Source organism: Ovis aries, chromosome 11 (assembly GCF_016772045.2).
Source record: "Ovis aries strain OAR_USU_Benz2616 breed Rambouillet chromosome 11, ARS-UI_Ramb_v3.0, whole genome shotgun sequence".
Taxonomy (NCBI): domain Eukaryota; kingdom Metazoa; phylum Chordata; class Mammalia; order Artiodactyla; family Bovidae; genus Ovis; species Ovis aries.
Window position 1 is genome coordinate 9,787,468 of NC_056064.1, and position 27,049 is coordinate 9,814,516.

General features: G+C 36.8%; 1 protein-coding gene across 1 annotated transcript in view; it reads right to left on the reverse strand.

Annotated features, from left to right (window-relative positions):
* SKA2 (spindle and kinetochore associated complex subunit 2) overlaps positions 1–27,049 on the reverse strand; it is a 32,317-nt gene that overhangs the window by 4,781 nt on the left and 487 nt on the right. Inside the window, exon 2 of the mRNA XM_060395153.1 lies at positions 2,611–2,787. Within this exon, the coding sequence (XP_060251136.1) occupies positions 2,611–2,787 (177 nt within the window). The remainder of the gene's footprint in view (positions 1–2,610; positions 2,788–27,049) is intronic.

Sequence of the window (27,049 nt, forward strand, 5' to 3'; positions counted from 1 at the left end):
ATGGCGACTAAAAAGATCAGGAAATTAATATGTATTCCCTACCATCCACCTCCTTTTCTGTTCTCATCTCCCTATGTATTATTATCAATTCAAGTTTTTGTATTTTTTAGTATTATCAATTCAAATATATATTTTCTACCCTTCCAAATGAAAAACCACTCACCTTGATAAAAATCATAGCAAGATAATAACAGAACCATTTTACTTTCTGTTTGCATTCTGTTGTTCATAAACAATGGACCATTTGCTCTAAGTAAACATCCCTTTCTTATTCTTCCTGTTCCCCAAATAACTGTAAAAGCCCATTCCGTTACTCTAGAAATTTTCAGAATCCTCAGCTGAAAATCCTTTGGCTTTCTTAACTATTCTCACAGTTCTGACCCTATGTCTAATATACCTCTTTTATACATGAAATTCCTTTACATGTTCTTTAAACTCTGGGCTCATAGACCTATTTGAGCCATATAATTATCGTTATATAACTCTTTACAGATGCCCTTCCCTTTTCTTCCACATTTCAATCATAAAACTTTTCTCTGAACTTCCTACTATTAATACTATCTCTTTTTTAAACTAGTAGGCCCAAGACCAACCATATCCAACATTTTCCAGCTTGGCTATCATTGATTCTAAAACATGACCTCCTTTACCTTTAGCCATTTCTCCTTTTTTTTGTTTAATGTGGATCATTTTTTTAAAGACTTTATTGAATTTGTTACAGTATTGTTTCTGTTTTATGTTTTGGTTTTTTGGCTGAGAAGCCAAGAGGCACATGAGATCTTAACTCCTCAACCAGGAACTGAACCTGCAGCCCCTGTATTGGAAGTGAACAGTCTTAACCACTGGATTGCCAGGAAGTCTCCATTTCTCCTTTTTGTCATTATCTGATCCAAAATGAAAAAGTTCCCTTAGGTTTCTACCTTTGATATAATTATTGCTCATTTCAGATAACTAAATGAAAACCTTTACAGATATTCAAACGATTTGACATCCCTGATTCAGAAGGTAAAGAATCTGCCTGCAGTGTAGGAGAAGGGGGTTTGATTCCTGGGTTGGGAAAATCCCCTGGAGAAGGAAATGGGAACCCACTCCAGTTCTTACCTGAAGAATTCCATGGACAGAGGAGCCTGGCAGGCTATTGTCCATGGGGTTGCAAAGAGTTGGACACAGCCGAGTGACTAATATACATCAATATCATTACTACTTTTCTGTACCACTTTTTATAATCTCAGAAATATGCCATCTATTTATTGTATCCAATGAAGACGATTTTTAGTAAGTATTCAAAAAATCATTTTTCTCTTTGTTCAGTCACCCAAATTTACCATGCTTCAATTAATTCATGGATTTCTATATATACATGTTGATGTGTACGTTCAGAACTACACTTAATCTCTCTTCAAGATCTGTTTCCTAGGAACAAATTTATGGACTTCTATTGTCAAGTTCTGATCACATTCAATGAAGAATGTGTGACTTGGTCTTATTTATAAAAGGTTATCACATACATACTGCCTTTTTGCATTTTATTAATTAGCAGGTGACGAAACACCACCCATACTGTTTAAATGCCTGCTCTCTATTCCCTCTGTGCCCCTTTTCACTGTTCTCCCCTCTTGCACTGTTCATTTCTCCATGACAGATACATTTATGACCTCATTTTATGATTTTAACCAGGCATTGTTCTCTTTTCTTCCATTGGTAATACAAAGAATTCTTGATCTAATCAACCTTTGAGAGTTACAAAGCCCATAATTCAAATATCTTAAGCCATAATTTAGTTCAGACTTGGCAAATAAATACCACGTATGCTGCCCCATCAACAGTCCACAGCAGATAACTTTTTGGCCATGCCCAGACACGGCTCCTTAAACAGCATTCTAAGCAGTTATTACCAGTTAACTGACTGGAGTAAGCACCAGAAATTAAAACCTACTGGACATTTTTTGTCCAGATAATTAAATTCAACTCTATGATTTCATCTACATTAAGCTATCTTTTCTTTCAAAAGCCCCCAACTTTGCTTAACAGTAAATGAAAATGCTGCCAATCTCTTCAATTAGCTGTTCAAGATCTTCGTGCCTAGGTTAACAGCTCATATTCTTTTTCCTACTCTAACATATCTGTAGAGTTTAGACATCAGTGACAGAGGCTCACAATTAGAAAGATTCTTATACTAGATGAGAAGAGGCTGGAGAATGAAGGACCAGGAATGAAGGTTAGGCCTACCCAAGCTAATCATCCCAACTGAAGAAAAAGAGAATGAAAACAGTCACTGGTATAGATGCTTTCTAGATTTCTCAGTCTCACTAGTTCTCATAGGAACCAGCAGAACTGGTAGATACAATAAGTGTTAGCAAGTTTTTTCTTCTGCTGTTGCTACACAATCCAAGAAAGCATGCCTCTTCACTAACCATGTCAATTCCACATGCTCATTTTAAAATAAAAGGAGATAAGAGATCTTGTACTTCAGGGAATCAAGAAAATCTCATTCTTTATCAATAGTTCACACTGCTGAATTTCAAAATGAGAGTTACTGGGGATTTATCTTTCAATGAGAAATTCAGAATTAAAATTCTACAAATGCAGCCAATCAACAGAAAGCATTACCTCCAGGTCTGTTTGCTTCTGCAGTTCCTGTATCAAGGTCATAGTCTTACTGAAAGTAGCACAAATGCGGCTCTTAGTCTCTTTCTGCTCCACAGCAATTGGTTTAAAGCGAACTTGCAAAGTTTGATATCGAGACTTTATTGCTGACAATTCCTTTAAAAGTGTAACTGGATTTTTCTACATTAGGAAAAAAAATTAATATATATTAAATCTGGAAAGGAAAAATAAAGCTTATTTTTTTTATTTTTATTTTTTTAATAAAGCTTCTTTTAAGAATTAAAATGTATACAACACATACTACCATCCATTTAATAGAACACTATAAAAAATTACACAACTATGTGACAGAATGGGAGGGGAAGAAAGAGAGAAGTATAAGACCTAGATACTATTCTCAAGGAATTTAAAGCCTAGGTACAGAAATAACCCTTCTCACACACAAAATCGGAGGAGGCAATGGCACCCCACTCCAGTACTCTTGCCTGGAAAATCCCATGGACGAAGGAGCCTCGTGGGCTGCAGTCCATGGGGTCGTGAAGAGTCGGACATGACTGAGTGACTTCACTTTCACTTTTCACTTTCATGCATTGGAGAAGGAAATGGCAACCCACTCCAGTGTTCTTGCCTGGAGAATCCCAGGGACGGGGGAGTCTGGTGGGCTGCCGTCTATGGGGTCACACAGAGTCGGACACGACTGAAGCGACTTAGCAGCAGTAGCAGCACACACAAAATAGCAATATTAAACAGCAGATAATGTTACATTAGATACATAATATTTGATGTATAGTTCATAATAATTACACAATACTTCTAAGATATAATCCTAAATGTTATTCAGAAGGTATTGAAGGAACTATTTTGACTTGTTCTTATAGAAAAGACAACTTGAAACCACTTAATCATAAAATTCTTAAATACACTGTCATGGGGCTAAAGTATGTATGAGTACCAATTCAAGGCATACCTCACTATACAAAATGCATGCCAACTCAAGCAACTGTATTTATAAATTATATTAGTTTTTCAAATTAATTTTCAATGTAAATAACCACTATTCCATGAAAGACATTTCAACTGTGACAGTTCAAAAGTGACATTTCTGCCACTTAATGATTCTTCTCATTCCTTCGTGGTTCTTTAGCAAACTCTCCAATACTAGGTATTCCAAACTTTCTCCATTCCTACCAGTCCCCATCCACTCATTCTTGGCAGAATATCTCACCCCAACTACTTTACTGAGAAGACAGAAAACACCTGGGAGTTTCTATTCCTGCCTTTTCACCTGAAAATGAAAACATCTACTCTGATCCTCACTCAGCTCCTAACACTACTACTATTATTGTCTCCTCTCCACATCCTCCAGAACTGCAACATTCCTATATTTCAATAACCTTTTCCTATCTCCCTTTATACAGACTTCAACTATACATAGATTGTCCCTACCCTGAGGGGAAAATAACTCCTGTTGACTCTTGTTTGAAAACCAGTGTCATTTTTCTCACTCCACTTGCCACTAACTTTCTAGGTCCTATAATAATATACTTCCTCAGTTTAATAGCCCATAGACTAATCCTTTGCCAAATTATTTTAGACAATCAAAAAGTCAGACCTGTCCTATAAATTTTTTAAATGTTTTATTTTCTATTGGGGTACAGGCAATTAACAATGTTGTGATAATTTCAGGTGAACAGTCATACATGTACCCATTCTCCCCCCAAACGCCCCCCACCCATCCAGGCTGACACAGAACGCTGAGCAGTTTCATGTACTATACAGTAGGTCCTTTTTGGTTATGCGTTTTAAACATAGCAGTATATACAAGTCCATTCCAAGCTCCCTAACTTTCCCTTCCGCCCATCCTTCCCCTTGGCAACCATAAGATTGTTCTCTAGTCCGTGTATCTGTTTAAGTTTTGTAAATAAGTTCACCTATATCATGTCTTTTTAGAGTCCACAGATAGGGGATGTCGTCGGATGTTTCTTCTCTGACTTACTTCCCTCAATACGACAATCTCTAGGTCCAACCCTGTTGCTGCAAATAGCACTATTTCATTCTTCTTGACGGCCGAGTAGTATTCTATTGTATATATGAACCATATCTTCTTTATCCATTCCGCTGTCCATGGGCATTTTGGTTGCTTCTGTCTTGACTATTGTAAACAGTGCTGCAATGAACCCTGGGGTGCATGTATCCTTTTGGATTATGTTTTTCTCTGGACATATGCCCAGGAGTGGGGTTGCAGGGTCATACGGGAGATCTATTCTTAGTTTATTAAGGAACCTCCATACTGTTCTCCATAGTGACTGTACCAATTTACATTCCCACCAATAGTTAGGAGGGTTACCTTCTTTCCACACCCTATAACAATCAAAAAGTCAGACTTGCCCTGTAATTTTGATATCCCTCTTTTTGACTCTCCTTATTTCCTTCCTATTCTAATCTTAAAATGAACTCTTGATTTGCACAGAACTATACTATCTTGATTATTATCTCACTATTCAAATATTTCCTTTGTGGACCCTCCCTTATGGCTACAGGCAGAGGCTCAGTTCATGGCCCTCTACTCCTTTCTTCCTTGGAGATTTCTTGCTAAGCTTTTGATGATGGAAATGATAAATAAAGATAATTCTAACAGGAATGAATCAGAACAAAAAATCTAATTTAAAAACTGTTAATTCTACAGATAGTGATCAAGACTACAGCATGAGCAGTAGAAGTAGGAAAAGGACAGAAAACAGATATTATTTTTAAAAAGTTAAGAAAACTTAGTAGTATGTTTGATAGGGGCAAAGAAATAATAGATGACACCAAATGTGTAGTCTGGAAAATTGTGTGTATGAGGTCACTAGAGTAGTAAAGTTCATAGAGACAGAAGGTAGAATGGTTGTTGCCAGGGCTTGGGAAGAGGGGGAAATGGGGAGTTATTATTTAATGGATGCAGTTTCAATTTGGAAAGATGAAATCAAGTTCTGGAGATGGATGGTGGTGATAGCTGCACAATGATATAAATGTACTAAAACCACAGAATTGCACACTTTAAACTGGAAAAAATGATGAATTTTATCTTACATATTTTACAACTTAAAAAAAAAAAACTGAGAATGTGTAATAGTACAACTGCTTTGGATAACAATGTAGTAGTTCCTCAAAATATTAAACATAGGGTTACCATGTGCCCAGGAATTCCACTCTTAGGTATATACCCAAGTGAAATGAAAGCAAACATCCATACAAAAACTTGTACATGAATGCTTATGGGAATATGATCATAACAGCCAAAAGGAAACAACCAAACTATTAACTGATCAAATAAATAAGAAAATGTGGTATGGCCATACAATGAAATATTATTCAGCAGTAAAAAGGAATGAAGTATTGATTCATGCTACAACCAGGATGAACCTTTAAAACATGTTAAGTGATATCCAGAAAAGATGAAAACTCTAATTTGAAAAGATACATGCACCCCAATGTTCACAGCAGCACTCTTTACAATAGTCAAGACATGGAAGCAACTTAAATGTCCATCAGTAGATGAATTGATACAGATGTGGTATATAAGGGAGAAAAGACAGTCTCTTCAGCAAGTGGTGTTGGGAAAGCTGGACAGCTGCATGTAAATCAATGAACTTAGAACACTCCCTCACACCATACACAAAAATAAACTCAAAATGGCTTAAAGACTTAAATATAAGACACGACTCGATAAAACTCCTAGAAGAGAATAGAGGCAAACCATTCTCTGCCATAAATCATACCACTGTTTCCTTAGGTCAGTCTCCCTGATGTTGCTGCTAAGTCATTTCAGTCATGTCCGACTCTGTGCGACCCCATAGACGGCAGCCCACCAGGTTCCGCCGTCCCTGGGATTTTCCAGGCAAGAACACTGGAGTGGGTTGCCATTTCCTTCTCCAGTGCATTAAAGTGAAAAGTGAAAGTGAAGTCGCTCAGTCGTGCCCGACTCTTAGCAACCCCATCGACTGCAGCCTACCAGGCTCCTTCATCCATGGGATTTTCCAGGCAAGAGTACTGGAGTGAGTTCCCATTGCCTTCCCCAAGGTCAGTCTCCCAGGGCAGTGGAAATAAAAGCAAAAATAAACAAATGGTACCTACTCAAGCTTATTAGCTTTTGTACAGCAAAGGAAATCATAAACAAAACAAAAAGACATTCTATAGGATGGGAGAAAATATTTGCAAACAATGAGACCAACAAGGGCTTAATTATTGCCAAAATACATAAACAACTCATATAACTCAATATCAAACAAAAACCCAGTCAAAAAATAGGCAGGAGACTTAAATAAACATTTCTCCAAAGAAGACATACAGATGGCCAAGGGGCACATGAAAAGATGCTCCACTTCGCTAATTATTAGAAAAATGCACATCAAAACTACAACGAGGTATCACCTCACACTGGTCAGAATGGCCATCATTAAAAAGTCTATAAATAATACCTGCTGGAGAGGATGTGGAGAGAAAAGACCCTCCTACAGTGTTCGTAGGAATGTAAATTGGTGTAGCCACTATGGAGAACAGTACGGAAGTTCCTCAAAGAACTAAAAATAGAGTTACTATATAATCCAGCAATCCCACTCCTAGGCATATATCTGGAGAAAACTCCAATTTGAAAAGATAAATGCACCCCAATATTCACTGACTATTTACAATAGCCAAGACATAAAAGCAACCTAAATGTCCATCCACAGATGAATGGATAAAAATGTGGTATATGTGTACAATGGACTACCACTCATCTATAAAACAGAATGAAATAATGCCATCTGCAGCAACATGGATGCATCTATAGATTTTCACACAAAGTGAAGTCAGAAAGAGAAAGACAAACATCATACAATATCACTTACATGTGGAATCTTAAAGAAAAACAATACAAATGAAGTTATTTACAAAACAAAAACAGACTCACAGATGTGGAAAGTCAATTTATGCTTACCAAAGGCGAAATGGGGTGAGAGAGGGATAAACTGGGAATCTGGGATTAACATATATACTATTATGTATGTATTATGTATTCAACAGTACGTGAACCGTGAACTTCCAGATGTTCAAGCTGGATTTAGAAAAGGCAGAGGAATCAGAGATCAAAACCGTTGGATCATCGAAAAAGCAAGAGAGTTCCAGGAAACATCTACTTCTGCTTTACTGACTATGCCAAAGCCTTTGACTGTGTGGATCACAACAAACTGTGCAAAATTCTTACAGAGATGGGAATACGACACCACCTTACCTGCCTCCTGAGAAATCTGTATGCAGGTCAAGAAGCAACAGTTAGAACCGGACATGGAACAGACTGGTTCCAAATCAGAAAAGGAGTACTTCATGGCTATATATTGTCACCCTGCTTATTTAACTTGCATGCAGAGTACATCATGAGAAATGCTGGGCTGGATGAAGCACAAGCTGGAATCAAGATAGCAGGCAGAAATATCAATAACCTCAGATATGCAGATGACACCACCCTTATGGCAGAAAATGAAGAACTAAAGAGTCTCTTGACAAAAGTGAAAGAGGAGAGTGAAAAAGTTGGTTTAAAACATTCAAAAAACTAAAATCATGGCATCCGGTGCCATGGGAAATAGATGGGGAAACAATGGAAACAGTAAAAGACTATTTTGGGGGGCTCCAAAATCACTGCAGATGGTGACTGCAGCCACAAAATTAAAAGACGCTTGCTCCTTGAAAGAAAAGCTATGACCAACCTAGACAGCGTATTAAATAGCAGAGGCATCACTTTGCTGACAAAGTCCGTCTAGTTAAAGCTATGGTTTTTCCAGTAATCACATACGGATGTGAGAGTTGGACTATAAAGAAAGCTGAACGCCAAAGAATTGATGTTTTTGAACTGTGGCGTTGGAGAAGACTCTTGAGAGTCCCTTGGACTGCAAGATCAAACCAGTCAATCTTTAAGGATATCAGTCCTGAATATTCATTGAAAGGGACTGATTGATGCTCAAGCTGAAACTCCAGTACTGTGATCACCTGATGTGAAGAACTGACTCACTGAATAAGACCCTGATGCTGGAAAAAATAGAAGGCAGGAGGAGGAAAAGGAGATGACAGAAGATAAGGTGGTTGGATGGCATCATTGACTCTATGGACATGAGTCTGAGCTAGTTCCAGGAGCTGGTGATGGACAGGGAAGCCTGGCGTGCTGCAGTGCATGGGGTCACAAAGAGTCAGACACGGCTGAGCAACTGAACTCACTAACTGACTATTATGTATAAAATAGATAAACAACAGGATCAACTGTATAGCACAGGGAACTATACTCGGTATCTTGTAACAACCTATAAAGAAAAGAATTTGAAAAATATATACACCCACAGACACATATTTTTGTGTGTATATATATGCGTGTTTGTATAACTGAATCACTTTGCTCTCCATCTGAAAAACTGTAAATCAACTATATTTCAATTTTTTAAAAAAATGCTAAACCAGATATAAAAGGCCACATATTGTGTGATTCCATTTATATGAAATGTTCAGAGAGCAAATCTGTAGAGTATAGCGACAGGAAGTAGATTAGTAGTTGCTGGAAGCTGGCCAGGGGAGGAGGAAGTGGTTGTTAATGGGGAGAAACAGCTAATAGGTATGGGTTTCTTTTTGAGGTTATGAAAGTACTCAAATATTTATTGTGATGATGGCCATACAATATACTAAACTGCTAAAAATTACAATAAACTAAACATACTAAAACCCACTAAATTATCTACTTTAAAAGAGTGAATTCTGTGGTATGTGAATTATAGCTCAGTAAAGCTGTTTTTTTTAAAAAAAAGTTGTAGAAGAATAAAACAACCGGAAATGTGATAAAAATGAGAGATAGAAGGTGGGAGAAACGTGGAAGCCCCACACGAAATGTATTCCAGATAGTACTTGAAATATACTGACTGAGATGAGTGCTTTGGCCAATTACTTGGGGTACCACTTGACCAGAATGGGTTGGTTTTCTTTAGTAAGAGCGAAAAGAGGGAAGGACAAAGTCAAGTCAGTTAAGGAGGTAGAATAGTTAAAATTATACTCCTATACAATCCTGGCATTCCATTATTTCATGTAAGCGGTAAAAACTGAACACAGTGCTTTCCCAATTTTATTTAAAATCTCATTTTAATTTGAAAGTTTACACAATTCCCCCGAAATTTTAATTGTATAATTTTTTAAGAAAGAGTAAAATATGATATTTCTTATCTGCTAGCAAGTGCTATAAGAGAAAAAAAGAGTACCATAAAGTGATAAATTAATGCTTTACATGCTAAATTAATGTTAACAAACAAGGCTTAAAAATTGCTTTATCTCTATAGGCATGTGTACATGTACTATGACTTATAAACAGATAGTATTTCTAATCAATCTAAACTTAGAATAACTAAGTACATAATTTTATACAAACAGTCCATGTAACAAATTTAATAGTGTATCATCATCTTCCTCAGAATATCATGACTGCTAGGATTTCTCCTCTTAGTTAACCACTGCCCTAAAGGTATCTATATTCTTTCACAATTTCAGAGGCTTCCACAGTTGTTTACACATCTAGACTCAATAATTCTTGGTTACAGGTTAAAAAAAGAGGAGCCACAAATTTCCTTTACTATGAGTATAATCTCTCCAATATTCTGTGACCAAACTTCCAACACAAAAGGATTCTAAGAATGTAATCCTTAATAATGTAACTATTATACTCTACTATTAGAAATACTATCAGAAAATCTTTTAATAAAATATTCTGTTAAAAAGATATTTCTTTTGCAGATTACCTTGCCTGCTGAATCAGGATAATTAGTCTTGATTTCATATTCCAGCCTGTACTGAATGTAGTCCAGATCAGAGTCAGCTTTCTGGAACTAAAGATCAGCATAGATCATTAGTTCACGAACCAAAAGACATTTCACAAAACATGATACTATAGCTATTCTTTCTTTTCTCTTTATATTTTTAATATTATATATACTAATTTTGAAAATAGGAAAATAGTAAAGTATATTAAACTTCCATCATCTAGAATACCCATGCTCTATTAAGAACTAACAATGGCTTCAGGAATTACCACCGCACTCATCAATTAGGCAGTTTTTCTACCTCTGGAAGGATATGTGGTTTCAAGGTAAAGCACAGAACAAATTTATTTTTAGGGATGCTCAGGCTGTTAACACAATCTGCAATCCTATTAACCAAAGAACTATAAATATGTGCCACACAGGCCAAAACTAGAAGGCTTAAAGAGCCATAAATTATACAAGAAAAGCTACATATGACATAACGGCACAGCATGCCAAATGACCACAATTTATTTAACCTGGGTACTAGCGTGGAACCTTGATCTGCAATAAACTTCTAAGGGAGAAAAGGGGGGAAAACTGCCATAGGCTGTAAAATACATGTGTGTTCACATGGAAAAGTTGGGAAGCATATGTATCATTGTTAAAAGTGGTTTATCTCTGAATGTGACATAGTCTCCAAATTGTTCTTAATTTGGGGGAATTCTGCATCTTTTACAAGCTCTTAAAGCATGTACTGCCTTGAATTTATCAGGGAAACAACCGTTTTGAGTTTACTCTGAAAGGTAAAAGGTGATTTCCTCAGGGAAGGTCTTCCATTCCTAGCCCACAGCTGAGGAGACTGCTTTAGGGAGACAGGGAGACCTTTCTGTCAACTTAAGCTCTGGACTAACGATTGCTTCTTGAAAATGTAAAGCCTTAATGGGAAGGGTAAAACCAACAAAAAGTAATTCTCAGATCTAATGAGAAGTGCTATACAGATATTTTTATTATACAAAAAGTAAACCAAGGGTTCTACTTTGGAATGTAGAATAAGAAAAAAAGGTTCTCAGAAGTTAAAATGCTTTGAAAGTCAGAAGCTTTCATTATTGAACAAAGTTCAGAAAGAGATAAACTAAATCTTCCATCACTAATAATTTCTCATCGTTGGCCTAAATTTGATCGGAAAACTTTTCAATTAATAACATTCTATTTTTACAACCAAAAACTTTTAGGGTAGAAATAGAAGGGAAAAAAGTCAGTTTTTGTTTTAAAAAATTTCCCAGGAATCAGTCTGATTTGCATCTCTAACATCAAGGAGTTGCTGAGTCAGAAAAACCAATGTATTAGTTCTTTGCCTAAAAAGTATTTAAAATGTTTTCCAAAAGTGGAGGCATTTCATTTGTCTTATATACTTGTTACATTAGCTGCCATGATTAAATCTATCAATAATTAGACTTCTTTAAGCATACTATTACTATATATGTATTAATATATGTATATATGTAAAGAAATTCCTGTTGGTATAATTTCCCATATTAAAATATGCTCAAGAATTAACTTTTCCTTCACATGTGGATGGAGAGTAGGGGGAGGAAGTGGGAGGAGGACAAATCAACTAAGCAAAGGCTCTAAGCACTGAAGACCTGATCTAATTGCTGCAATAGACCACAGTTCTGTAGCTTTATGTATAATTTGAGGTCTTATACAACATTCTAAAGCATAACTTTAAATAAAAGTTGTTTTAACTGTTTTAAACTAACCTAATAGTTACTACAAAATTCTTAGGATTATGGGATTTGTTACTCCAGGGCTACCTTAAAATAGAATCTCTATTCTAGGAGCCCTTAACCTGATATTCTTAAGCCTATATGTTTTTCAACTTGACAGTTTAGCTCTGCTTAAATTTAACTGGCATAATCCCATAGTCCATTTTACAAAGTCTTCTCCTCAGAGGTGGTTTCAGCTATGGCTTCATGTAATGCCTGGGGGTCCCCAAGGTACTAAAAACCACCAAATAGTACCTAAAAGAAGTGTTCCTTCTTTTAAGTAATTCATAGTTTAATAAGATACCAAAGAGTACGCTTCCAATCAACGGCATGATGGAGCCAGCTACATTTTTAGGAATTCTTGTAAGCCAATTGTTAAACAAGAGCATCACTAAAAATTAAATTATTAAATGTACAACTAAATTATTGAAAAAAATACATACACAAACCCCACGATTTCCTAGTGTTACTATGTTTCACTCATCTATGCTCTTGAGGCCTATTGTGTCTATACAGGAGGAGTATACCACACGCTACTACTGCATGTCTTTCCAGCTCCATTTTCTGTGGCACCATGCTGGTGACCTGAAATCAGACAGGGTGGAAGAACACACAACAGGAGAACTGGCAAATGCTGAAATTCAGGACTTCCCACTTTCACACAAGTGCTGCATTTATACGTACATCACTGCTTCCAAAAAGTCTTTGAATTTTTTTTCCGTTTCCCCTTTAAGTAATATGCCCATACTTCTCTTCGGAAAATATTTCAGACAACAAACAGAATTTTAAACAGATTTTTAAATACAGGGGGTGCAGGGAATAGGGGGTCATTGTTTAACATACGCAGAGTTTAACAATGATGAAGCTCTGGAGATGGACGGTGGCAATGGCTGCACAGTGAGAATGCACAGAAGGCTGCTGAGCTCTATTTTGAGTCTACATTTTAAGTGGTTAAAATGGTAAATTTTATGTTATATGTATTTAACCACAATTTTAAAACTTTTGTTTCGGTTTTTGGTCACGCTTTATGGCACGTGGATGTGGGGTCTTCCTAGACCAGGGATAGAACCAGTGCCCCCTGCATTGGAAGCGTGGACCTTCACCACTGGACTACCAGCTAAGTCCAAAACCTCTTTTTAAAATACAGGAAAAACAATGGTTTGAGAGTAGAATGTTACCCTCCTTGAAGAACTGAAGAGAATATTTTGTGACAATACCTACGGGAAGTATTTACTTATTAGCAAGTCAGTGGACTATGGCTGGTGAAGTGAAAGTCGCTCAGTCGTGTCCAACTCTTTGCAATCCCATGGACTATACAGTCCATGAAATTCTCTAGGCCAGAATACTGGAATGGGTAGCCTTTCCCTTCTCCAGGGAATCTTCCCAACCCAGGGATCAAACCCAGGTCTCCCACCTTGCAGGCAGATTCTTTACCAGCTGAGCCACAAGGAAAGCCCAGGCTATAGATTAAGCAGGGACAAAAAAGGAAAAAGTATGTCAAAGCAATGTTGAGAAACAGAAAAACAGTGAAGATTCTCTCATCTGAACCCTTCATTTTATAAACAAAGAAAACAGTCTAAGTGACTTCCCTCTACTTCTATTTTCATTACTCTTGTTTTTATGTAGTTAGACCAAAGTTATACATGACATCAAAGCCAAAGAGAATCACATAGATGGGGGGAAATGTAAAGACTACCCAACATTAAATGGAAAGTTGGGTTTTTTGTTTTAAATCTGCACTTAGTCCATTAAAAAAAAATCTCTCTAAATACAACCTGCTAGTATGGTACTGAAAAAAAGAAAATAAGAGGATTGAGATACATGGCAGAAATTCTAACCCTGGTCTCATTAACAGTTATGTGGTCTCCAGTATCTGCTGTCGCTTTGAGTCTCTCCTATTAAATGAGAGAGCTGGAAATCTACTCTCTTCCAACAATAAAACTCTATTATTTCATTATACTACAATAAAACAAGGTTTATCAAAATGTTAAAATTAAGTGTTTCTTCTAATATATAAAAATTCAACATTTTAGTTTCAGATTTTAATGTCTGTATTAAAAACTAGCTTCTACTATTTTATTCCTAAACGAAAACAACTGTTGCTTCAGTTTCAGCTACATTGTTTCTGCAACCTGCCCATTGTTCTTCCCAAACACCAAAACCCTATAAGCAATATTGCACTACTCAGAGCTATTTACACAGCAGAGACAATATCGATAGGGTTCTAGGATCTGGTAATAAACAGGAAAATTTTCAGTTACACTGTAGGAAATTTACTAACCAATTATGACAGCCTCCAAAACTCATTAGTGTCTGATTAATAGAACCAAATGATATTGCTGAACTTCATTCACAACCCTTCTCAATTATAAATTAGATTCTGGGAAGTCTTGAAAAACAGTGTAGTTGCTATTTAATTAGTTTTAGCTATCTGCCTTATTTTTAGGCATATTAGAATATTTAAAATGTGAATTTTTTTAAAGCCCAAGACATTCATATTTCATATTCACAGTTTTCCTCTCAGTAATAAAAATAAATGGAAAAAGTTTTATATCAGTCCCAAAAGTGGTAAATAAAAATAGGCAATTTAGCTGGGAAAAGTCCATGGAAATCAATGTTAAGCCCCAAAGACAACCAAATTACATCCTGACAACTGGATATCCTTGGAAACAGACTGTGGTTGTACAGAAGAAACCATACGAACAAGTAAAAGAACAATTTAGGAAATAATTTAGTTTTAAAGAGCATGCCCTGTATTTCACAAGTATATAACATTCTGTAGTACTAGTTTTTATATTACATACCACTAAAATATTTGACAGCAGGATATAATTGCAGTACAGTTTAAAAAATATTTCCTCTTTACAAACAACCCACAGATTCCCAGTGCCACAATAATGCTCCCTTTCAGAAGGACCAGCTCCAAACACATCCTCTTGTGAGAAAGCCTGTCTCAACAGCATCGAAACACAGGAAAACGAAGGGTCTTGCCTATGATGAGAGGAGTTGGTAGAGGTATATTCTGGACTCAGCAGCTAAGCTTAGAAATACATTTTCCTTAGACACGTTTTAAGGGAGAATTAGGTATCTGAATACTCCTAGATGTAGGTTAGCTGTATTATCAACCAAAGAATCTACTTAAAGCACGCCTTTCCTTGCATTTTCCTCTCTCCAGTAGATTTAGAAACACCTTTATCTACTTTCATTTTTCCTTTCATGGCTGAGGCTTCTCGTTTCATGTCTTATATTACAATCATTTATTTGCATGGCAGTGTCCCCATTTTGATTTCAAGTCTCTTGCTGGCAAGACCCTTGTCTTTCCACTTTTATATCCCGAGTTTTTAACATACAGACCAATGTTCAATGACAAAAGGGAACAGATATAAGTTCACTCACTTGAAAGAATAGCCAGGGAATCCAACCACCCTCTAAAGCCTGTTTTAAGAAGAAATATTCCAAGCTCTTAACAAGATGAGGGCCACTTCTAATGTCTACACAATCACAATTGTTTTGTTGTCTATTTCTGCTAGAGAGCTATTATCCAGTCTCTTCCAGACAGAACAAACACATGTCTATGCTTGTCTGAAACAGAGAAGCAGCAATATGCACAAGCACCCAGTTACATGTTGTTTCAGGCAAATAACATCAAAGCAGAAGCAAGCATGAAGTTTCAGGCATATCAGTTCCTAATCTGCAGGCTTTTATGGGACAATTATGAGGGTAGCACACATAAGGCTGATTTTATCAGTTAAAGTAGTCTACTGAACTTTTTTTTAAAGTTTTCAGAATCTTAGGTTATTTATGTTAACTGTGCTATGGATATATACTGGACTACAAGGAACAGATTTTCATAATATATAGAATGAACCTGGTTTAGAAAAAAAAAAACAGTTAAAAATATACCTACAACAGAATAATAAACAACATAGTCTTTTTAAAAAATTATTTATTGTTTGGCTGTGCTGGGTCTTTTGTTGCTGTACGCAGGCTTTCTCTAGTTGAGGCAAGTGGGGACGACCCTGCCTTGCAGGGTGCTGGCTTCTCTTGCTGCAGGGCACAGGCCCTAGGCACACAGGCTTCAGCAGTTGCAGCACATGGGCTCAGAAGTTGTGGCACACGGGCTTAGCTGTTCCTCGGCATGCGGAATCTTCCCAGACCAGGGCTCAAACCCGAGTCCCCTGTGGATTCTTAAACCACAGGATCACCAAGGAAGCCCCTACAACATAGTCTTAATTGTCTTGGAATTGTCAGGTCTTTCTCTCCTTTTGCATATCTGTCTTCTAATTAAATTACAATGAATATGTATTACATGTATAATAACTATTTTTTTAAGTGTACAGTTAGCTCAGTGGTAAAGAATCCACCTGCCAAGGCAGAAGGTGTAGGGTTGAATCCCTGGATTAGGAAGATCCCCGGGAGAAAACAGTGGCAACCCACTCCAGGATTCTTGCCTGGAAAATCCAGTGGACAGAGGAGCCTGGCTTAGAGTCCTTGAAGACACAAAGAGCTGGACACGATGGAGTGACCAAACATGCATACGCCCACATTCTGCATACTGCCATTCTTAAAGATTCTTAGTTTCTCAATGCCTGTGAAATTACTTTCAGCTCTTAGTTTGATTCTTAACAAAAATTTACACTCTCCATATGTACATGTATAACTGATTCACTCTGCTGTACAGGGGAAACTAATGCAACATTGTAAATCAATAAATACTCCAATAAAATTTTTAAAAATTTAAATTTTCTCACTGAAACTTCACATTTTACACCGCAGCCACACTAAATTTCACTGTTTGGTTTTTTTTTTTGGTAATTTACGTTTTTCGATCACTTTATGTTGTTTTACTTCGGCTGCTCTGGGTCTTCTTGTGGAACAAGGGTTCTAGAGCTTGTGGGCTTCTCTGGTTGCTGTGGGCAGGATGCCTTAGTTGTCCCTCAGCATGTAGGATCTTAGTTCCCTGACCAGGGATGGAACCTGCGTCTCCTGCATTGGAAGGCAGATTCTTAACCACTGGTCTGCCTGGAAGTTGCCTCACTGTTATTTTCAAAAATCATTACTCTCTAGCAGCGCCTGGTAAATAGCATGCTCTTCAGTTCAGTTCAGTCGCTCAGTCGTGTCTGACTCTTTGCGACCCCATGGACTGCAGCACACCAGGCTTCCCTCTCTATCACCAATTCCCGGCGCTGACTCAAACTCATGTCCATCGAGTTGGTGATGTCTTAAATATATATTTATATGTAATATATAGAGAATAATATTGTGTAATGGGATATAATATTGTTTAGTATGTATATATCAATACTGATGATATACTGTCTTCAGAGTATAAAGTCAGAATGTCATCAAATATGACAAAACAGGTACATTCCTAAATTGCAGACCATAGTTAGAATAATGTAAATACCTATGGCAAAAACTTAGTATAATCTTGAGGGAATACATCTTTGGTAGCAATTTTTACACAATCTGTATAAAAGGATGCAAGATTAATGATGTCTCATCATTTAATGTCAAATCACTTCAACCTCTGAATAGCAGATATCCCGTGATCTTATTGAGGCAAGGTTCTATAAATCCCCTCTTGATATTTGGCAATTTTATGTATCTGTCTACATTATTCTGGTGAGAAGAAGCTCCTTTAAGGATCCGTAACCTAAAGAAAAAAAATGAATAACTGTCACTGTAAATTGTAACTTGTCTTAGTGTCAACAATAAAGCAACAAAGTAGATTGCCAACTAAACGGAACCTGTGAACTCCTAAAGATTGGGGATAAGGGGCTGAGTACAGTATGTATCTAAGTTCCAAGAGATAATCTGCTTTTTTTTTAATTTAAAAAAAAAAAAAGTCATTGCTTTTGAGATCCAAATGCTAAGCATATTGCCTGAACATATAAAAAGCAAGAGAACTGTCCCTTCTCTTTCTTTTTAACTTTGATTTACAAAGTCCTTTTTTAAAAACTTTTATCCTAAGTACAGCTGATTTACAATGTTACAGTAGTTTCGGGTGTACAGCAAAGTGAATCAGTTATACATATACTCACTTTTTTTTTAGATTATTTTCCCATCTAGGCCATTACAAAGTATTGAGTAGAGTTCCCTCTGCTATACAGCAAATTCTTATTAGTTATCTATTTTATATATTATAGTGTGTATATGACAATCCCAATCTCTCAATTTATCGCTTCCCTCTACCCTTATCCCCTGGTAACCATAAGTTTGTCATCTACATCTGTGACGACTTCTAGCAAATTGTAGTCGTAAATTGTCCCTTCCCCAGAGAATAAAACAAAGATTAAATCTGGATTTCTGCAAGTTTTCATAACAAATATGCTTTTATATGAGAGGAATCTCTTTTGAAATTATCTTCTACCTCTTCCCACTCACCCAGTGCAAATATATGTATTTATCTGAATTATCTATGTACTAGGCTAAAAGACTATAGAAGACAAAGATTATATTTGTTCAGACACAGCACCTTGTACTTCTTGCTTCATGTAGATTTTTTGTGATTTATGTGTCTCTCCTCATGGCTCATATATTAAACTTTGCTTAGCACAGTTCCTCATACACAGTAGGTATAAGAAGTTGTAACTGGTAATTATTTGACCAACAAATATGACAATCTAATGTACTCTGTTCATAACTGTATGAAAATGCATTCTGAAAGGGCGTTTGACACATAAAATACAGGACACTCAGTTAAACCTGAATCTCAGATAAACAATAAAAAAAAATTTCTAAGTACATCCCATGCAATATTTGGACATAACTATACTAAAAAATTTCCTATTGCCTATTTGAAATTCAAATTTAACTGGGCATCTTTTCTGTTTTCTTTGGCCAGACAGCTTGTGGGATCTGTTTTCAACCAGGGATTGAACCCAGGACCTTGGTAGTGAGAGCACAGAATCTTTTTTTTTTTAATTTATTTATTTATTGAAGGACAATTACTTTACAGAATTTTGTTGTTTTCTGTCAAACCGCAACATGAATCAGCCATAGGTGTACAAATATCCCCTCCCTTTTGAACTTCCCTCCCATATCCCTCCCCTCCCACCCCTCTATGTTAATATAGAGCTCCTGTTTGAGTTTCCTGAGCCATACAGCAAATTCCTGTTGGCTATCTATTTTCCATATAGTAATATGTTTCCATGTTACTCTCTCCATACATCTCACTCTCTCCTCCCCTCTCCCCATGTCCATAAGTCTATTCTCTATGTCTGTTTCTCCACTGCTGCCCTGCAAATAAATTCTTCAGTATCATCTTTCTAGATTCCGTATATATGTGTTAGAATACAATATTTATCTTTCTCTTTCTGACTTACTTCACTCTGTATAATAGGCTCTAGGTTCATCCACTTCATTAGAACTGACTCAAATGCATTCTTTCTTATGGCTGAGTAACATTCCATTGTGTATATGTACCACTTCTTTACCCATTCATCTGTCGATGGACATCTAGGTTGCTTCCATGTTCTAGCTGTTGTCAACAGTGCTGCAATGAACAATGGGATACATGTGTCTCTTAATTTTGGTTTCCTCAGGGTGTATGCCTAGGAGTGGGATTGCTGCATCATATGGTGCTTTTATTCCTCGTTTTGTAAGGAATCTCCATACTGTCTTCCATAGTGGCTGTATCAATTTACATTCCCACCATCAGTGCAAAAGTGTTCCCTTTTCTCCAACCCTCTCTAGCATTTATTGTTTGTAGACTTTTGGATGATGGCCATCCTGACCTATGTGAGGTAACATCTCATTGTAGTTTTGATTTGCATTTCTCTAATAATGAGCAATGTTGAGCATCGTTTCATATGTTTGTTAGTCATCTGTATGTCTTCTTTGGAGAAATTTCTGTTTAGGTCTTTTTCCCAGTTTTTGACTGGGTTGTTTGTTTTTCTGGTAATAGTTGTATAAGCTGCTTATTATATATTTTGGAAATTAATCCTTTGTCAGTTGTTTCATTTGGAGAGCATGGAATCTTAACCACTGGCCCACCAGGGAATTCCCAGACAATTTATATTTTCATTTACTAAGTCTGACAACCCTAAATTGAGGTATCCCTAAATGTCATCAAGCTCAGGACCAGAAAGAGAAACTTGCACAGAACCATCCCTTTACATGCTTTACCCTTGGTTACTCATTAAGGTCAAACACAATGTTTCTTTTACTTGTGAGATAATATTAACACACAACTAGACTGCACTGAGGAGACGGCAATGGCACCCCACTCCAGTACTCTTGCCTGGAAAATCCCATGGATGGAGGAGCCTGGTAGGCTGCAGTCCATGCGGTCGCTAAGAGTCGGACACGACTGAGTAACTTCACTTTCACTTTTCATTTTCATGCATTGGAGAAGGAAATGGCAACCCACTCCAGTGTCCTTGCCTGGAGAATCCCAGGGACAGCGAAGCCTGATGGGCTGCCGTCTATGGGGTTGCACGGAGTCGGACACGACTGAAGCGACTTAGCAGCAGCAGCAGCAGCAGACTACACTGCTAAAAATGGATGAGACAACATGCTAGCAAAAGGATACAGTAAGTTTTGGCAGCCTAGATTAAAGGAGCACACTTCAAAACTGGAACCTGAAACTCAGTGGCTTAAAAACGACAAATCATCTATTCTCATGAATCTGCCGCTTGACTGGGTTCAAGTGCTCTAGGCTCGGCTAAGTTGATGACTCTCTTCCTGACTGCAGTTCTGTGAGTTGCCTGGTAAGATTTCACTCCAGGTCATACATCCTCCTTGAACAAGCCTTATAAATAAATAGGGCAATAAAGACTACAGTACACAAAAATCAGTATATAATGATCCGGTCAGAAGGCACTAAATTTCCCTATAATTTACCCAAAACCGGAGATGTTTATATGGAAATTTTTTTTAATTAAGGAACACAGGTTCATGATTACCACAGAACGTGAATATTTAATAATTTTAGATGTTTAGGAATGTTATAGAGCGTGGTGAAGGTTTTCAACTTAATAGCTACAATTTATTTTACTGGTTCTTCATCTCAACCTTCTTGCTCCCCGTTTCAACCATCTCGACGCTGTGCTGAGCCACGTGCAGTCTCCCTCACGTGAGTAGCACCTCTGGACTTGAACATGCACTGTTTCCTCTGCCTGGAACATTTCCCGTTCCCTTCACTGGCTAATCCCTACTCATCCTTCCAATCTCAGATTATATCTCACCTCTAACAAGACACCAGGTTAGGTGCCTCTTTCCAATGTACCTCCTGGAACTAGAACTACTGAGCCCACGTGCTGCAGCTACTGCAGCCTACACCCCTATGCTCCACAACCGTGAGAAGCCGCCACGCGCGTCACCAGAGAGAAAGTGCATGCAAAGCAATGGAGACCAGTACAGTCAATAATAAAGACAAATAAAAATTTGGAAAAATGAGAACAAAACAATGAACCAAGGACTAACGTATTTAAACTTTTAAATGCTATACATTAAGATAAATTAGAAGTATAACCTTCTGAAATATAATTAAGAATACATTTTATCTAGGATATTCTTTTTAAAAAATATTTCTTTATTCATTTGGCTGTACCAGGTCTTAGTCGCAAGGCATAGATTCATCAATCTTTGTTGTGGTCTTTAATTTCAGCATGTGGGATTTAGTTCCCTGACCAGGGACCGAACTCAGGCCCCCTGCAGTGCAGAGTGCAGAGCCGTTGCCTCTGGACCACCAGGGAAGTCCGTATCTGGGATATTCTTAACCATGAATCTTTGCTTATGTTTGACTAACAAAGTTTTTTGTATGTTTTAAAACTTTTACTTTGCTCCAAGGAAGAAGAAAAGTCTTCAAATTAGCAGTTTTGTCTTTTAGTCCCTCCCCATGTAATATCTTTCATTACTAAAATATACCAAATTCTAGGACTTCCCTGGAGGTCCGCTGGTTAGGCCTCTGCACTTCCACTGCAGGGGCACAGGTTCAGTCCCACATGCCATGCAGCATGGCCAAGACAAACAAAGCACACACTTCCACCCACTGCTCAAAGAGCCCACGAGTGACCAGCAGGAAATTAAAACCAAAGAAGAGGAAAACAGCTACACTTGAAGCCAGGTAAGGTAATTCAGAAAGGGATTTTATAAATAAAATTTAGAATAAAGTGGTTTCATGTGAGCAATCGTGTTCTTCATTCCCTACAAATAATGTCCTTGTGTTCATTCCTAACATCTCAGTATCTTTCTTTCCTGTTATCTATTCTCCTAGCCATCTTTTAAGGATATTTGCCTAACAAACAGCTTAATTTTTTTCTGAAAGTCAATGTATTTACAACACACATTATATAATTACTATTCTTGTTCTACTTTTAAGATACAGAACACCAATAGAAATCACACTAGGCTATAAAAGAAATTAAGTAAGACCTGTATCAGAAGGGTATCAGAAGAATGTTCATGTATCAGAAGATTCAATATTGTTAAGACAGCGAGAAAGCAAATAGGTAAAATTAAAGGAATTCTGTATTAATACAAAGACAAAACTCAATTTAAAAATAGACAAAAGATTTTAACATATATTCACTAAAGATATACCAACTTTGAATAAGCACATGAAAAGATGTTCAACATCATTAAGGAAATGCAAATTAGGACTACGATGAGTTACCACTACACACTTACTAGAACGGCTAAAATGAAGGCTGACAATATTAACTAAATGTTTGTGAGGATTCGGAGAAACTAGAACCCTAAGACAGAGCTTTGAAAAAGATTTTAGCAGTTTCTTATTAAGATCATACTTTTATGATGCTGCCCAACAGAAACAAAAACATTATGTCCATAAAAGACTTGTATTACAATGTTTAAACAACTTTATTCATAATAGGCAAATTCTGGAAATAAAATCACGGGCATAATCTGGTGAACAGATAAATAATTTCTGATATTCTAAACAACAGAATGCTACTCATCAATAAAAATGGTGCAACTACTAATACATACATACAATGTGGGTGAATCTTAAAAGCATTATGCTAAGTGCAAAAAGCCAGACACAAAAGACTTGACACTTTGTGTATATAATATCATTTTTATGAACTTCTAGGAAAGACAAAACTGGAGACTGGTGGTTGCCAGAGAGTTTGGGAGGAGGTTTATTGCAAAGGGTTATAAGAGTAATTTTTATGGCATATCATAACTGTGGTGGTGGTTACATGACTATACATGTGTCAAAACTCATCAAACTGTACAACTAGAACTGTTGAGTTTTACTCTATGTAATTATATCTCAAACTGATTACAAAAAAAGAAGTGATAGATTCACATTTTATTGTATCTCACAATTACAAAAAGAACCTTAAAACATGCATTCTAAAGTTTTAAACTCAAGCATTTATTAAACAATACACAAAATTAACACCAATTAAGATGAGGCAGGTTACCAGAGGAAATATACAACGGAGATTGTTTTCATCACTTACTAATTCACCTTCAAACTCAATAAAACCTGAGACTAGGCAGAGCCTATCCAAATCTATAGCAGAAAGAATCAAATAACAAAGTACTACGTGTTTAGACAAGTCATAATGACATTAGCTATAAAATGTATTTTCTCGATGTGGTTCATAATGCATTACAGTGGTGAATTTTTAATTATTTGAAAATTTATTTTTTCAAATTATTACTTTCTAAAACATATACTCTTGGTAATAAAGTTACAGTTTTCAGCAACACAGGTTGTGGTAAATTACTCACAGACACTGAAGAAAGATGTAAGGCAAGAATCAAAATTCTGGTGTATGTTCTGCTTTCAGATGCTTTGACAATACTATTGCACTGCTAGCTGTACAGTACAGTAGTGCAATAAAGTCAGAGCATTCGTTAGCAGTAATAGGTAGAAAAGACATAAAAGCATCTTGCATCAGTTGAAGCTTCAGTGTGAGAAGAATACAAAGAAGGGCTGCCACTTGGGACAGAAGATATCTAAAACCTAAGAACATTTATATCAATGTCAAAAAAAAAAAAGACTAGGATTTAAATATCAAAGTGGTATTTTTTTTACAACTAACCTATGATTAATACTCAAACTGAAACATGCGCAGATATAGAAAGGGATTTTGTAAATAAGTCATAAGCTGTGTAAGTTATTAACATGAGTATTGTTAATACCTTAGAACTGGTATTAACAGAACAGCTTATAGTTACTACTAAGGCAAAGTTGTGAAAATATTTCTGTTCTGCTGAGAGGTGCTGGTTAGTGCCCCCATAGCAACTGACTGATGAACTGTCACATGAAACAATAAGATTACCAAAGAAAACAAATGAAAAGTAAAATAAGTTTCCCAATTTCTATAAACCCAATCTATCTCTCTGGAATCTAAACTACAATACAAAAAGCATTTGCCTATCTCAAGAGTTTACAGACTTTCAGGAAATCATTATGTCATAAACAGGATACTATTAGCACTACTTAACTGAATGCTATGAAAGGGAATTTTAACATTTCAGTAAACCCCTGAAACATCTTAAATATAAAATTTCCTTCAAGCTGATAAAAATCAAAGAGAAAATAGTAATGGGAGGAGAAGACTCTTGAGATTCAAGAATCAGATTTCCTTGTATTCAAGCCAATTAACATCCTAACCTTTAAAATGGTAAGAAACCATTCTGAAGTCAGATGTCCACCCAGAAATAGAATAATATCATAGTATTATAATACCTTTTGTGCATAATCACTAGCCTTATCACAAAAGAAGGACACTAGACAAATAACACTAAAGCAAAAAGTGAAGGGAAGAAAGTTAGAGAACAAAGATTACCCTACAATGAGCTTATTCCTCCATTAATAATGAGGATTGATGCAAAAACACTTTCCATTATTTTTAACCAACCTTCCCTTAAGTGATCCAGGTCAGCTACTTGCTTGGATAAGCCTAAGAAAGGAACATAAATTCAGGACAGCTGGAACATGAGTGTCTTGACCTCAAATCCTAGGTCACATATCTCAGATATTAGAGTATTTCAACTCTGCTAGCCAAGTATCAGGCTTTTAAAAAAGGTATTTAAAAACAAATGTTTAATTTCCTGAATCAGGAGTTAAAACCCCTGGGGGGAAAAAAAAAGATGAGGATATTTGTCTTAAAAACGTAAGTACTTCTTTTTCAAAGTTAGATAATATGTATTCTATTTCATTTATTAAATATTCAACATTGATTCCTCAACAAATACATTATAAAACCAAAAATCAGGATTGCACAGGAAATCATTTACCTTTGGAATCTTAGAAAATAAACCATTCACAGATAAAACATTTTTTTCTAAAAGCACATGGCAAATCTAAAGATGAGCTATCCTATTTTATAGTACCCAATCAATACAAAGCAATAATAATACAACTGTAATAGTTCAAACACAATTTTTAAACAATTTTGTTTCCGTGATTATGGAAACAAAGAATTTGAACAGCAAAAAAAGTTATGACTCAGTTAAAAGGAATTCAAGAAGACTTGCTTTCTTCTCTTTCTCTCATAAAAAGAACTTTAAAAAACTACCTCATCATTCAAACATCTTAAAGTTTAAATTAAGAGTCTGGCTACCTCATAGTTTTCTAAAACCTATTTTTTTTCAAGATGTACACATCATTGTTTTCCCCTTAAAATAAAATGTGTTCAATCTAAACCATGTCCTGTGAGACTATTGACTCCAATGCAAAGTCAGAAAAGACTTCATTGGTACCTCAGAATTAAAAGCCAACTTGAAGGGGAAAAAAAACTGTTAAAAGCACAATTAGTATCATCTAGCTCCTTACAATTAGGCAGAAATATCCGTCTGGAGGTAGGAATTCATAATGGAGGAAAAACCTAGGATTTTTTTAAAAGACGGTTAACAATAACAAACTTTTAACTAAAAGTTCGTTTATTACAGATTTTGAAAGCTGCATTAAATTCTACCTTCTTTGCTGCCAGTTCTCGCCTTCCCAATTTCCATACACACCCCACAAAGAAAATCGAAATTGAAAACGTTAGAAGCAACTGAAAGCAAATCAAAGTCGGTTTTGTATTAATATATTAGAGGCACTTCAATTCATTAATACATCAGAAGAAAACGAAAATAAGATCTATCAAGGTCTCTCATTTTCTGGAGGTGGGAATGGGGGTGAGGATCGTACAGTTTTTCTTAAAAGACCACTACATGTTGCGGATATTAAGGAGACCCAAGGTTGAGCTCGGGGAGGGTAGCACAGGTACAAACGATACTTTAGGATAACGCCAGGGAATGGCAGGGAGAAGAGGAGCGGATTGTGATGGAGATTTTGGCTTTTTTACTTAACCTTGTTATTTTTAACAACAACAACAACAAAAAAAAAACGAACAGGAGATCAATCAATGCTGGGTGCGTCCTCCAAATTCCACATTTTAAAGGAAACCAGCCCAATCCGAACACTCGTAATGCAGTGGCGGGTGGAGGGTTGGGGGGTAGGCAGAACAAGGGAACTAAGGAAAAAGCGCGGGCGATCTAGCCACTAGTCAACGAATGGGAGGGAGAGAATAAATAGGACAAGAGAGGGAAGGAGCCAAAAGAAAAAACTAGGACAAGCCCTCCAGTTTGGCGCCCTCGAACAAGCCTAGCAGCAGCGGGAGTCCTTTCCAATTATTCGCCCCCGCCCCCTACACTCACAATGAATGAAGCTAGGCAACTCCAGAGCACTGGTGCAATCCACATCCCAATCCCGCCCGCGTTCCAGCAAAGGAACTCGTGGTTCAGATTCCCAAGGCTCACACCTCTCCCCCACCGAAGGGCCAAACTGGTCTAGGAGCTTCTTCAGCCGCCAAGAAGTTGTGCACGCGAGTAGAGCATCCTTTCTCAGACTTGTTCAGCCTGCTCCGGGCTGAACGTGAACGCTTCAGCCGTAAAGAGATTTCTCTCCGCCCC